This window comes from Protopterus annectens, chromosome 11.part0, assembly GCF_019279795.1.
Source record: "Protopterus annectens isolate FY-2018-M chromosome 11.part0, PAN1.0, whole genome shotgun sequence".
In the NCBI taxonomy this organism is placed as follows: Eukaryota; Metazoa; Chordata; order Ceratodontiformes; family Protopteridae; genus Protopterus; species Protopterus annectens.
Window position 1 is genome coordinate 243,505,029 of NC_056745.1, and position 11,343 is coordinate 243,516,371.

Consider the following 11,343-nt stretch of genomic DNA (forward strand, 5'->3'; position numbering starts at 1 on the left):
CCATACCTTAGTCTGTTACCTGGAAGCTTGACAACTTATGTAGCTTTGAGCATTCTTGCAAGTATTTGTACAAAAATCCAGTTGCTGATCCCATTATAGGTCTAATGGGGGTCCAACCATGAATCCCATTTCCTAATGATGGAAAAAGTAATGTACTGTACTGTATGTGGGGGGTTCTGCTGCCCTCGTCTTCAGGGCTTTAAATTGCTAAACTTGTGTTGAAATATGAAGAGACTCTCCTGTCTGTGAAAGAAGGCTGGAGAGATTGAGGAACCCTGAGTACACTAAATGATGCCAGCTTTCCTCAAGGTGGCAAGCATGCTGTCAAGTTTTGTAATGGAAACCATAGGGTCAGTGATGACATGCCTGGCCGAGGACTCAGCCCCTGGCAAATTGTCAAAGCCGAACTCCTTAAATCATTACTGAAGAAAAGCTGCTGTTTGGACTCCCCTGTGAAACTTGGGTTTAAGGCACTGGAGGAAAAGGAAAACCATATAGTCTGTGAACCAGTTATTGCACTTCCTTGTGCATAGGTATAGGATCAAAAGGGTCTTAAGGTTGCTAGGCAATCAACCCAGAGGTCATTTCAAGCCTAGCCATTTCCTCCCAGTGTAATACTACAGATACTCTAGTCAATACCTAGGATTGCATTTATTAATGACTGCCCATATCCAGGAGGGTTGTGGGTGCTCTCCCCAGTAAGAATTTAGTGCCCAATCCACTCATCTAATTTCCTTTTGAACACTGTCATAGAGGTGCTCTGCTTCACATGAATTGGCAGCCTGTTCCAAAGACTAGTAATAAATCACAGTTCACCTGGTAGGAGCCCAATTGATTTATTACTAGTTTCGATTCATTTTCTGGTTTTGTGGCGCTGTTCCAAAGACTGTTGCTGGGAGACCAATCTGTCCATCCAACACGTCCTATTCAAGTTCCAGGCCATAATCACAACTATCTTAGCAAAGGTTGGCCTTTCTGCTGAAGGCAGGAAGAAAGTTGACAGACAAAAGCTAAAAAAGGGCAGTATAGGAAAAATAATTGGCAAGCTAAGAAGGTAATGCCAGGCCAAGACCTAATGGGGGAGTAGCTGTGACCCTTACTTGCTTCCCTCCCTTATTTTAAATCTTACCCCTTCCCTTTCTCCTCTCCACACTGACCTCCTCCCTAAAGTACCCAAACAGTTGGGTACCACCTCACCTATATTGTTGAATAGAAGAAAATTATATATGTTAAATGGGTTCTGCAAACTTTTGCTCTGGGAATACAGGCTTCATTTTTAGGTTCATAGGCAAGTACTAGGCTATCTGCCCTTGAGGGCCATTTTAAGTGTTGCTGAAATTATAACCTATCATCACATTTGGTTAGAGGTTATAGATTTTCCTTACCTATCCCATGGTGGATAATTATGCATTACTCCTAATGAGAGTAACTGGGATCTTACCATAGATAATTTCAGGGACCCATGCACGGGATAAAGAATTTAGGAGCTCCCTCTATCCTTCAATATTTTCCTTTTTATCTGTTATGCAAGAACACTGTCTCTTCTAAAAATGTCACAGGTTCACAAGGAAAACACACAATTGTTGTAACCTTTTTCAAGATTTTGTTAGAGGGTGTCAGAGTATCGTAAATATGTCTATTAGTTAAGTATGAATAATCCTGTTTATGCGTTCAGGAGTTTTAATGACCTTTATTTTCAGATGAAACTGGAAGCTGTGCAGTAAAATTAGTCATGATCATCCAGCCATATCCTAGTCCATTTTCAAGCTCAATTTCCAAGTGTATTCATAAAACGTAAGCAGCATTTTACTGACGTTAGCCAAAGTGTTTTGTATGGAGGACAATCCTGTTTAGCAGACTTATGAATTCAGCAGTAACTGCAGTACCTGCAGTTGTCAGCAAAGGACTGCAAGCATCATAATTATCTGCCTCTGTCTACTGGGTTGTAATGAAAGTCACTGGTGTATTGACAATCGAATATCCCGCTGCCCATGTGCGGAGATTTTCTTCAATGGGATAAACAGATTGGTTAAAAATATAGCAGAAACTATTTAAAATATTGGATTACTAACTGAGGGTACACGGTGGTGATTGCACTACAAATCCAGAGAAGAGAAGAATCTGCAGTTTAATTAGGACCATTAGTCATGGCTGCATCTCGGCTGGATGGGGGTTCCCCTCTTAAAATGTTTGTCGTGGTTGCTGTGTCATTTAATTCCTGCTCTCTCTTATGACCAGTCAGAAAACAGTTGTACATAGGTCCTTTTAAACTTAGATTTGTGATGCTTTAATGCAAGTACTGTGTGAGCATACAGGTTGATATTTACAGCACTTGTGTTTGATGAAATCACCATACATTTGCCAAGTTTGACAGCCTAGTAACAAAGTTTTCACTTGGTTTCCATCTCCTTTTCCAGAGATTTGCAGTGAAAAAGAAATGTATGTATTCCATGCTGCAGATTATTTCTTCCAGGAGGGCTCCTCAGCTTTATGGTATAGACTGATGAAGCCCTCTTACTTGCATCCCTGATGACACAAAAATTTAAGTAGCATGTCAGGTGCTGAAAAAGCCTGGGAGGATGGAAATGAGCAGCTGCAGTTTGCCCATCCTTAGAAGGGTGTGGTGGTTCCCAACTGCCTATTTTGCTGTTCAAAGGGCAGAGTCCCAAAGCCTGAAAAACAGCTGTCATTATCGGGAGAGATATGTGCTGCTGTACCGTATCCATTGATGGTATGCCTTGTATTCATCTAAAAGGTGGTAGGTATGTACGGATAGAGATGTTGAGGGTAGTTCCTGGGGTGATGCAGTGACTCACAATTACCATGAGGAGGGTTATGTCCTGAAACCGACCCCTCCCAATTGCTTACATACCTGATCATGCATACCTTATGGAGGGTATGCATCATGTAGTTCCCTGTCCAGAGACAACAGGACAGGTTCTCTTAGGGCGCTCAGTCTGGGGGAGGGGGGGGTCAAACCAAACCTACCTGGGTAGGGTTTGAGCAGGGGTACAAAGAACCCCCATGGCTGCCTAGATGACAGCCTCCTCTGCAACTGTTCATCTCATACTTTACTTGGCAATATCTGTAGTACAAGGAAAAATGGGCAAAATCTCAGTAGTGGGGAAGTCTAGTTGATTGGCTGGCATGGGAGGCAAAAAGCAGCAAGAATGGAACTTTAGCAGGGCCATCCCCTATGTATGTTAGACCTTCAGGACTCTACCAGACCTCCATAGAGGGAATGAAATATTTTGCCAGTAGAAATCTGTTAGCTAAGTCCACCATTTTTCAAAACCGTATATTACAAGACCACAGACTGCACATTTGTCTCTCCAATCTTAGTAGTGCATTTAGTTTTTAATTCATGTAATAAGAGTTGTCATAAAAAATTGCAACCCATATTTTAGCTGACAGTTATAAACGGGCAGTTTATTAGATGCCTAGTATTCTGACATTCATACTTGTGTGGGTTAAAGCAATCACAAGCTAACTACAAGTATACCAGAAAAGATGGTGTGCTCATTGTAGAATTTTTTTTTTTTTTTTTTGCTGGTCCGTCAGTAAGTAAAATTTAGTTAAGTAAATCAAGGCAAGGAGTATATAGAAGGGATCATAATGTAAAAATGATTACAACTACAGTCTGTGTTTTTGTGTACTGTAGACCTTCGGGTTGCATTTATTCTTTCACTTTTCTATCTGCTAGTGTTTCAGCTCCATACAGAAAACGAGCTGCAGGACAAAAAGTTATAATAAAACACAACCTTGGCTGAAGTGAGGAGCAACTGCCCTGCACCCCCATACAGGAGGTGTTCCTGTTCTTTATTAAATATTTCAAGTTCAAAGGTAGTACTACTTCAGGTGGTGGAATGCAATTTCATAGAAATTATCTTTTAACAAAATACAACTGAGGAAGCAGCCAGGTACCCCTTTGACCTCTCTTCTGATATAGAACAGTATTGACAAAATTTCTGAGTCACTGTATACTACAGTTGTGGTATTAAATTATTTGTAGTGCTGTTCATTCAACTTTGTGATGTATATCACAAACAGTTTCCACACGCACATCAGTCATAACTAGGAAGAGTGTTCATTATGACATTCATGAGTAGCTGCCTTCAAGAAAAACTACATGCCTTTGTAACTAGGTTTAGAAGTATATAATCCAAATCACGACAACACTAGCTGCTAAGATAAACAGACTGTATGCTAATGCAATAAAAACAAATAATCCAAACCAGTGCAAGTCCAAAACACGGCCAGGGTATAAAACACAAGTTTAAACATTTGGCAAGCGCTTTCGCGAGTATTAAGCTTGCTTATTCAGACCTTTAAAATCAGCCAAGAACATTCACATTATTTAAAAACTCATTACTCAAACTATAGATTTCCAGACACATGATCTTAACCACAGTTAAAAGTATCTGCTTTAAAATAAACTTGAGTATCATCCAATTTCACATCAACAGCATATAATATAAAGCAACTCTGAGTCATTAAATAAATTACTTTGTGGAATGAGTTTATGATCTTCGTGTTTCACTGTTGCAGTCATTACATTTGGGGTAATCCTGCTGGCAGGTTGCCCTCAGCCGGCCTGAATTCCTACGTCTTGGGTCCTGCGTCAGCTGCTGTCGTCCCTTCCCTGACGTCAGGTCGTCAGGGGTATAAAAGAAGCGGCCAACGCCATTTTCTTCAGTTTTTCTTGCCGCGCGGAGCCTGAAGCAGAGACAACTCCTGAAATTTTCGTGTTTGAGTTTCAGAACCGAAGTCTTCATTAAAGCTAAGTACCCCGTTGGGGAAACTTTGTTCTTGCTCCAGACCGATGTCAAAGTTAATAATTGTGTTACTTGTTGAAAGCAAATACCTCATAAGGATTTTCATTCTTACTGTATTCCTTGCCTAGGCCCTGATCACAACGTTTCTGGTTGTCGGTTTTGTGCTAGATTTAATCAACGCACTGTTAAGCGTCAGTATTCTTTTGCTTTAAAGTATTTTGGTAGTAGGTTTAATTATCCTAAAATGTCGGATAGCCACCCGACTACCGGAATTTACAAAAACGTAAAGAAAAGGATAAAGAAAAACAACCGAGGTCCAAAACTGACTTAAGCTTCTCCTAAGCCAGTCGCCAGTTCAGTGAGGTGCTTTCGCAGCCCCTGACACTTTAGAGTCGCAGGCCGCTACAGACTCCCACGTGAAGTTGGCCATGCCGCTGGATACTCGAAGTATTGGAGCCTCGGATGCTGATCACTCAGATGGGTCCGGAGCCGCTGAGCAGGTACCGGCTTCTGAGGGTGTATTCAGACCACAACATCTTTACATTAAAACAACTTCAGCTTCAAAGACAAAAGCAGCTTCTAAAGCAAAGAAACAAACTCAAGAGCCACGTGTACAGGTCTCTATGCCCAAACAGATTATCAAGATGACCGAAGACCTGATTACCTTGATTAGGGGTTCCCATCCCCCTCCTGATAAGAGGCCTAGGCAAGAGACTGACTATGAATCTTCAGATCAGGTTTCTATTTCTTATGATTCCTCTTCTGATCAGGGATATTCTTTACCCCCCCCCCCCCCATGAGGGTTCCGATGCTGAAGAATCTATACCTTCAGCATCCTCTCCTGAGGATTATTCCTTTGGGGAAACCTTGCATACCATGAGGGAGCATTTTTACATGGGAAAGCCAAGATTTTTCAGAATCAAAAGAGGCTCAGGGATTTCCTTTTACTACCACAGCACAGGCCTCTAGCCATTCCCCCTGTGTTAGACATTGTAGATGATATTTTTTCGGAGTCTGGTTTGACCCCTGACTCCTTACCTCCCAGCTCCGGTTAAGCCTGACAGATATTACAGGGTTCCTGGCTCTCATTTCTTTTTAAAAACCCTGCTGCTGACCCAGAAACTATTTCACAGGGTCCCAAGGGAGTTAAGGCCTCTACAGCAAAAACCCAACCCCCTCTGACAAGGGATTCAAGGGCACTGGGTAGATGGGGAAAAAAGGTTTACACATCTGCAACTTTGGCTATAAGGGCCTTAAACTGTCAGTTTCATATGCTCAAGTATCAGCAACATCTCATGGGATTGCTTAAACAGAAAATTATGTTAAATTCGGAATGTGCTGAAAACAAGGAAATGCAGGATTTATCGCATGCAGCTGAAGAAGCTGGAAACCATACTTTGCAATGTGGTTTTGATTCTTTGGAGGCCTCCTGCAGGGCCGCAGTTACAGGTTCTGTAATTAGGAGGCATGCTTGGTTTTAAGGAACAAAATCTGCCTGATCATGTTAAGGTTAAGTTACTAGATGCACCTTTACAGCATGATACTTTGTTTGATACTAAGGCAGAGGGGGTGTTAAAGAAAATGGAAGACTAAGCTAAATCTGTGCAAACTGTTAGAGTTTTTACAAGTACAGCCACCTAGGTTTAGTAGACACTGGCCTACAAAAAATTGGTCCTTTCTTGTGTCAGACAGACCTCAAAGGGGCAGATCCAGACGCCCAAGGGGCAGATCCCAGGCGCAAGGTTCTTATAGGTCAAAACAGTGGGGTGCTTCTACCTCCAAAGCTGGAGAAGATAAAGCACAAACATACAGAAAGCAGTCCCAATGACTTTCCCCTGCCTGCACCAAGCACTTACCTTCTGGCAGCACCCTTAGGGGGAAATTAGCACTATTTGCTCAAAATTGGCACATTATAACCCAGGACAAATAGGTTCTAAATATAGTGTCACAAGGCTACGAATTCCATTTCCATACTCTGCCAAAGGGAAACTGCTGGCCAGATCTGCCAAAAAATCAATGGGCAGAGGCACAAAAACAAGTTTCATTCCTCATGGGCATGGGGCCATTCAGCTAGTACCAGAGCGGGGACAAGGATTTTACCCAAGACTGTTCTTGGTACCCAGAAAGGACAATTCCTGGAGGCCAATACTGGTCCTATCTATTCTGAACACATTCCTGGATATTCCAGGATTCAAAATGTTGACTTTGCAGCAGCCTCTGCCCATGCTGGGCAAGAACGCTTGGCTTGTGACTTTAGACCTAAAAGAGGCATACCTGCATGTTCCAATCAAACCGTTGTGCAGAAGACACCTCAGATTCAAGGCTGGTTCAATACATTACCAATTCTCTGCACTGCCCTTTGGCTTATCTACTGCGCCCAGGGTCTTTACAAAGTGCCTGGCACCAGTAATTGCATTCTGCAGACAGAGGAATACAAATGTACCCTTACTTGGACTGTCTAATTCAAGCAGAGGGCAAGGACATTCTTCAACATATGGCGTTTGTGAAAAGACTGCTAACATGCCTAGGGTACACAGTCAACGAAAAGAAATCAAAACTAGTACCCTCTCAAGATATAACATTCCTGGGTGCAAGCTTGAATGCAACTGCCCAGATGGTTTATCTCACGCCAGACAAACAAAGGCAGCTGACGACTTATTTCATAATGTTGGCAAAGAAGGCCCAGTTGTCTGCAAGAAAAATTCTGCAGGCTTTGGGCTTCATGCCATCCTAATAATTCCATATGCAAGACTGCATATGAAGAAACTTCAATGGTACCTAAAAAGTGTTTGGACTCAACATTGCCACAGCCTGGAAACAATGATTACTCTCATTCCCTGCCTGCAACAGGAGTTTCGATGGTGGGCAAAGGCTTGTCACCAGAACAAGGGACAGCCATTCACATTACCCCCCAGCCAGGCAGACACTAACAACGGATGCATTCAGGGCACATGGACCTCAAACCAAATGCATCTACATATCAATCAAAGAGATGCTAGCTGTTCAAAATGCCCAGACAGTCTTCAAGGACCTACTTCATCCGGAACAACTGCTGATAGACAGACAACACCACAGTCATGTGGTATATAAACAAGCAGGGGGGCACACATTCTTACCCCCTTTGCAGACTAGCTATGACATTGTGGGACACAGCTTTGACTTACCAAGTACATTTGCAGGCACAATTCCTGCCAGGAAAGGAAAATACTCAGACGAACTAAGCAGAAACCTCATGGATCCCCACGAGTGGCAGCTGGATCCACAAGTCTTCAGCATAAGGAAATGGGGATGCCCGGGCATAGATCTGTTTGCCTCCCCTCACAACTACCAACTAAAAAGATTCTGCACAAGGATTTATCACAGACAAACATGGAAAATGGACGCCCTATCTTTCAGCTGGAAAAAACTATCCGTATACGCCTTCCCTCCACTGCCTCTCCTTCCCAAGGTACTCCTAAAGGTCAGACAGGAGAAACCAAAGCTGATACTGATTGCCCCAGACTGGCCCTGCCAGTACTGGTATCCAATCCTAAGGAACTTGTTTAGTTACCCATCTTGGACCTTACCTCATTCACCTCGTCTACTGTCCCAGCAAAACAATCAGATCCTGCACAGCCAACTCAGGACATTAAACTTGGCAGCATGGCGGATAATGTAGTCATACAAAAAACACTTCTCAGCAAAGCTGTGATGGATGTCGTTCTGGAAGCCAGAAGGCCTAGTACAAAAAAGTATTATGCTGGAAAATGGAAGAGATTCTGTGCTTGGAACCAGGCACAAGGAACTGACAATAGCTTTACCAAATATTCCTCAGATTTTGCAATAATTAACTGAGATGCTGCACAAAGGCCTATCCTTTTCATCAATTAAAATTCATGCCTCTGCCGTTTCTGCTCATTACAATACAGAGCCACCAATTTTTTCTCACCCTTTATTAAAGCAGTACCTCAGAGGAGCCAAAAAATTAAGGCCTCCAAGGAGATCACCAATACCTGCATGGGACCTCAACTGCCTTGGAAAAGCTCACCCTGCCTCCTTTTGAGCTAGCTGCTACTGTTGATATAAAGTTTTTATCTTGGAAAACAGCTCTGCTCCTAGCAATTACTTCTGCAAGATGAGTTTCAGAGCTACAGGCGCTCATGGCTGTGGAGCCTTTTATCATTTTTTATCCAGACAGTGTCTCTCTAAGAACAAACCCAACATTTATGCCTAAAGTGGTGTCCAGTGTGGCTCTAAACCAAGCTATTCATCTGCCAACTTTTTATCCAAATCCACAGAACAAGTGGGAGAGAATTCTGCACTCTTTGGACTTGCACAGACAGCTTAGATTATACTTGGACAGGACCAAAGCTTTTAGGAAGACAGAGCAATTACTAGTGACATAATGCTGCAGGATCACAAGGAAAGGCTATCTCAAAGCAGACTATCTCAACGTGGATAGGCCACTGCATTCGTTTATGCTATTCACACCATGGCAAGCCAGTACCTAAGGGTATTAGGCCACATTCCACCAGAGCTGCAGCCACTTCAGCAGCTTTTCTCAGGGGAGTTCCAACCAGAGACTTTTTAGAGGCGGCTACTTGGAGTTCAGTGCACACCTTTACAAAGCATTACCATCTGCCATTCTACCCTAAATCCAGAGCAGGCTTTGCCACTGCAGTTCTGCAGGGACTCATAGCCGCTCCTAATGCTGTTTAGCTCCAGCCTCACAACCATAGCTTTGGGACTCTACCCAAATGTAATGACTGCAACAGTGAAACATGAAGAATATAGTACAGTTGTGTACACTTACCATAAATGTAGATGTTCGAGTGTATTCACTATTGCAGTCTAGGTTACCCACCCACCATCCCCCTTTTTTCTATGGATCCTATCTTTCCTTCTCTGATTTGTACAACCTATGTGGTGTATTTGCTTATAGATGAAGGTAAATTTTATATTGGTGCATTTTTTGTTTTATATATATATACAATTTGTCTACCTTTTAAGGGGCACCTGACATCTGGGGCAAGAAAAACTGAAGAAAATGGTGTCGGCCGCTTCTTTTATACCCCTGAAGACCTGACGTCAGGGAAGGGGCGACAGCAGCCGACGCAGGACCCAAGACTGTGGAATTCAGACCGGCTGAGGGCAACCTGCCAGCAGCCTTACCCCAAATGTAATGACTGCAACAGTGAATACACTCAAATATCTACATTTATGGTAAGTGTACACAACTGTACTTTCTTGGCTCATTTAAAGGTCTGAAGAAGCGATCTTAGTACTTGTGAAAGCGCTTACTGAATTTTTACTTATTAAACTTGTGTTTTACACCCTTGCCGTGTTTCAGACTGTACATTGGTTTGGATCATTAGTTTTAGAAGTAGTGTACTGTGTGTCCACATCTCCATTGCCAAGAAGCATGCTGTTCTTACTGGGATTGATTGGCACCCTGTGCAAAATTACTTTCATTGCCTTGTAAGCATTCAGTACAAGCATAGGCTACATTTCCCCAGTGACCCATGGATTAAGTAGGCTATTGGAAAATGAATGAATGGAGTTAATTGGGAAAATATGGGAGAGAGACAACAGATGTGTAACGCATTGAATAAGACAAGGGTAAGAATAAGTCCATATATATAAACATATATCACATTACTGCTTTTATTATCATAAGTAGATATGAATGCATAATGTTTTTGGTTCTCTTTTACAGGAAAGTTCATCCTGTCCTGTGTGCAGAGTTGACATAGAAATGGACTTAGAGCCAGCAGCTTCTTAAAGGCAAATCACGTTTGGATCTTCAGACTTTTTTTTCCTAATAACATCTAAAATATGTAGAAACAGCATTTCATACAGTGGAAAAATGCTGGGTATTAACGAAAAAGCAAAAATTTCACTTTTCATTCTAGAGTATTTTAAATATATAAAAAAATAGATGACCAGTTTGATATTTTGCTCAGTATTTCTCTCAATGGAAAAATGCAGCATTATGTGATTCTAAAGTATTTAAATAAAATATTGTTTTATTAACAAGCCATGCTTGTTAGTATTTGTGTACAGCTGTTACCAGTTTTATAAGACAAAGCATTTTAAAGTGAAAGGAAAAAAACTGCCTACCAAAAAAAAATACTCTGGGAAAAGCTGACTGTTTTGTATTAAATCATGTTGGTCTCAGTCTAGTGTGTTATATTTTTAGAAGTGAAATGCTAGATGCAGGGGAATGTGATGTATGCTGATTGACATACAAATGTCAGACTGAGTAAAACTTGGACAGTGTGGGGAACTATACCACTTTTCTTTGACCACATATGTAATGGTTTAAGAAGTATGTCTTGTTTGTAAAGAATTGTTGTAGTACTAGTCTAAGCATTTATACTTGTGATAAACAGTATCAGTTGTGATCTACCATATTGCTCCCCTTTTGAGAACCAAATTATTTCTCTATTTACAAAAAGTAAGAAAGCTGAAAGCTTTAAAGATGCTTTTGTTCCAGAAAAAGCTTCACAAATTAGGGAAATGAAACCATGACTGCAAACTAGGAGCCATAGTCAAGTCCCCAAATGAAGTGGACATCCTACAGAAGAGC

General features: G+C 41.8%; 1 protein-coding gene across 4 annotated transcripts in view; it reads left to right on the forward strand.

Annotated features, from left to right (window-relative positions):
- The window catches only part of LOC122815299, a 623,971-nt gene extending 613,179 nt beyond the window's left edge, over positions 1-10,792 (forward strand). For all 4 annotated transcript variants that reach the window (XM_044087667.1, XM_044087668.1, XM_044087665.1 and 1 more), the window contains one exon: positions 10,471-10,792. In XM_044087667.1, the coding sequence (XP_043943602.1) occupies positions 10,471-10,536 (66 nt within the window). In that variant the 3' untranslated portion in view covers positions 10,537-10,792. The remainder of the gene's footprint in view (positions 1-10,470) is intronic.
- Positions 10,793-11,343: the final 551 nt, after the last annotated feature.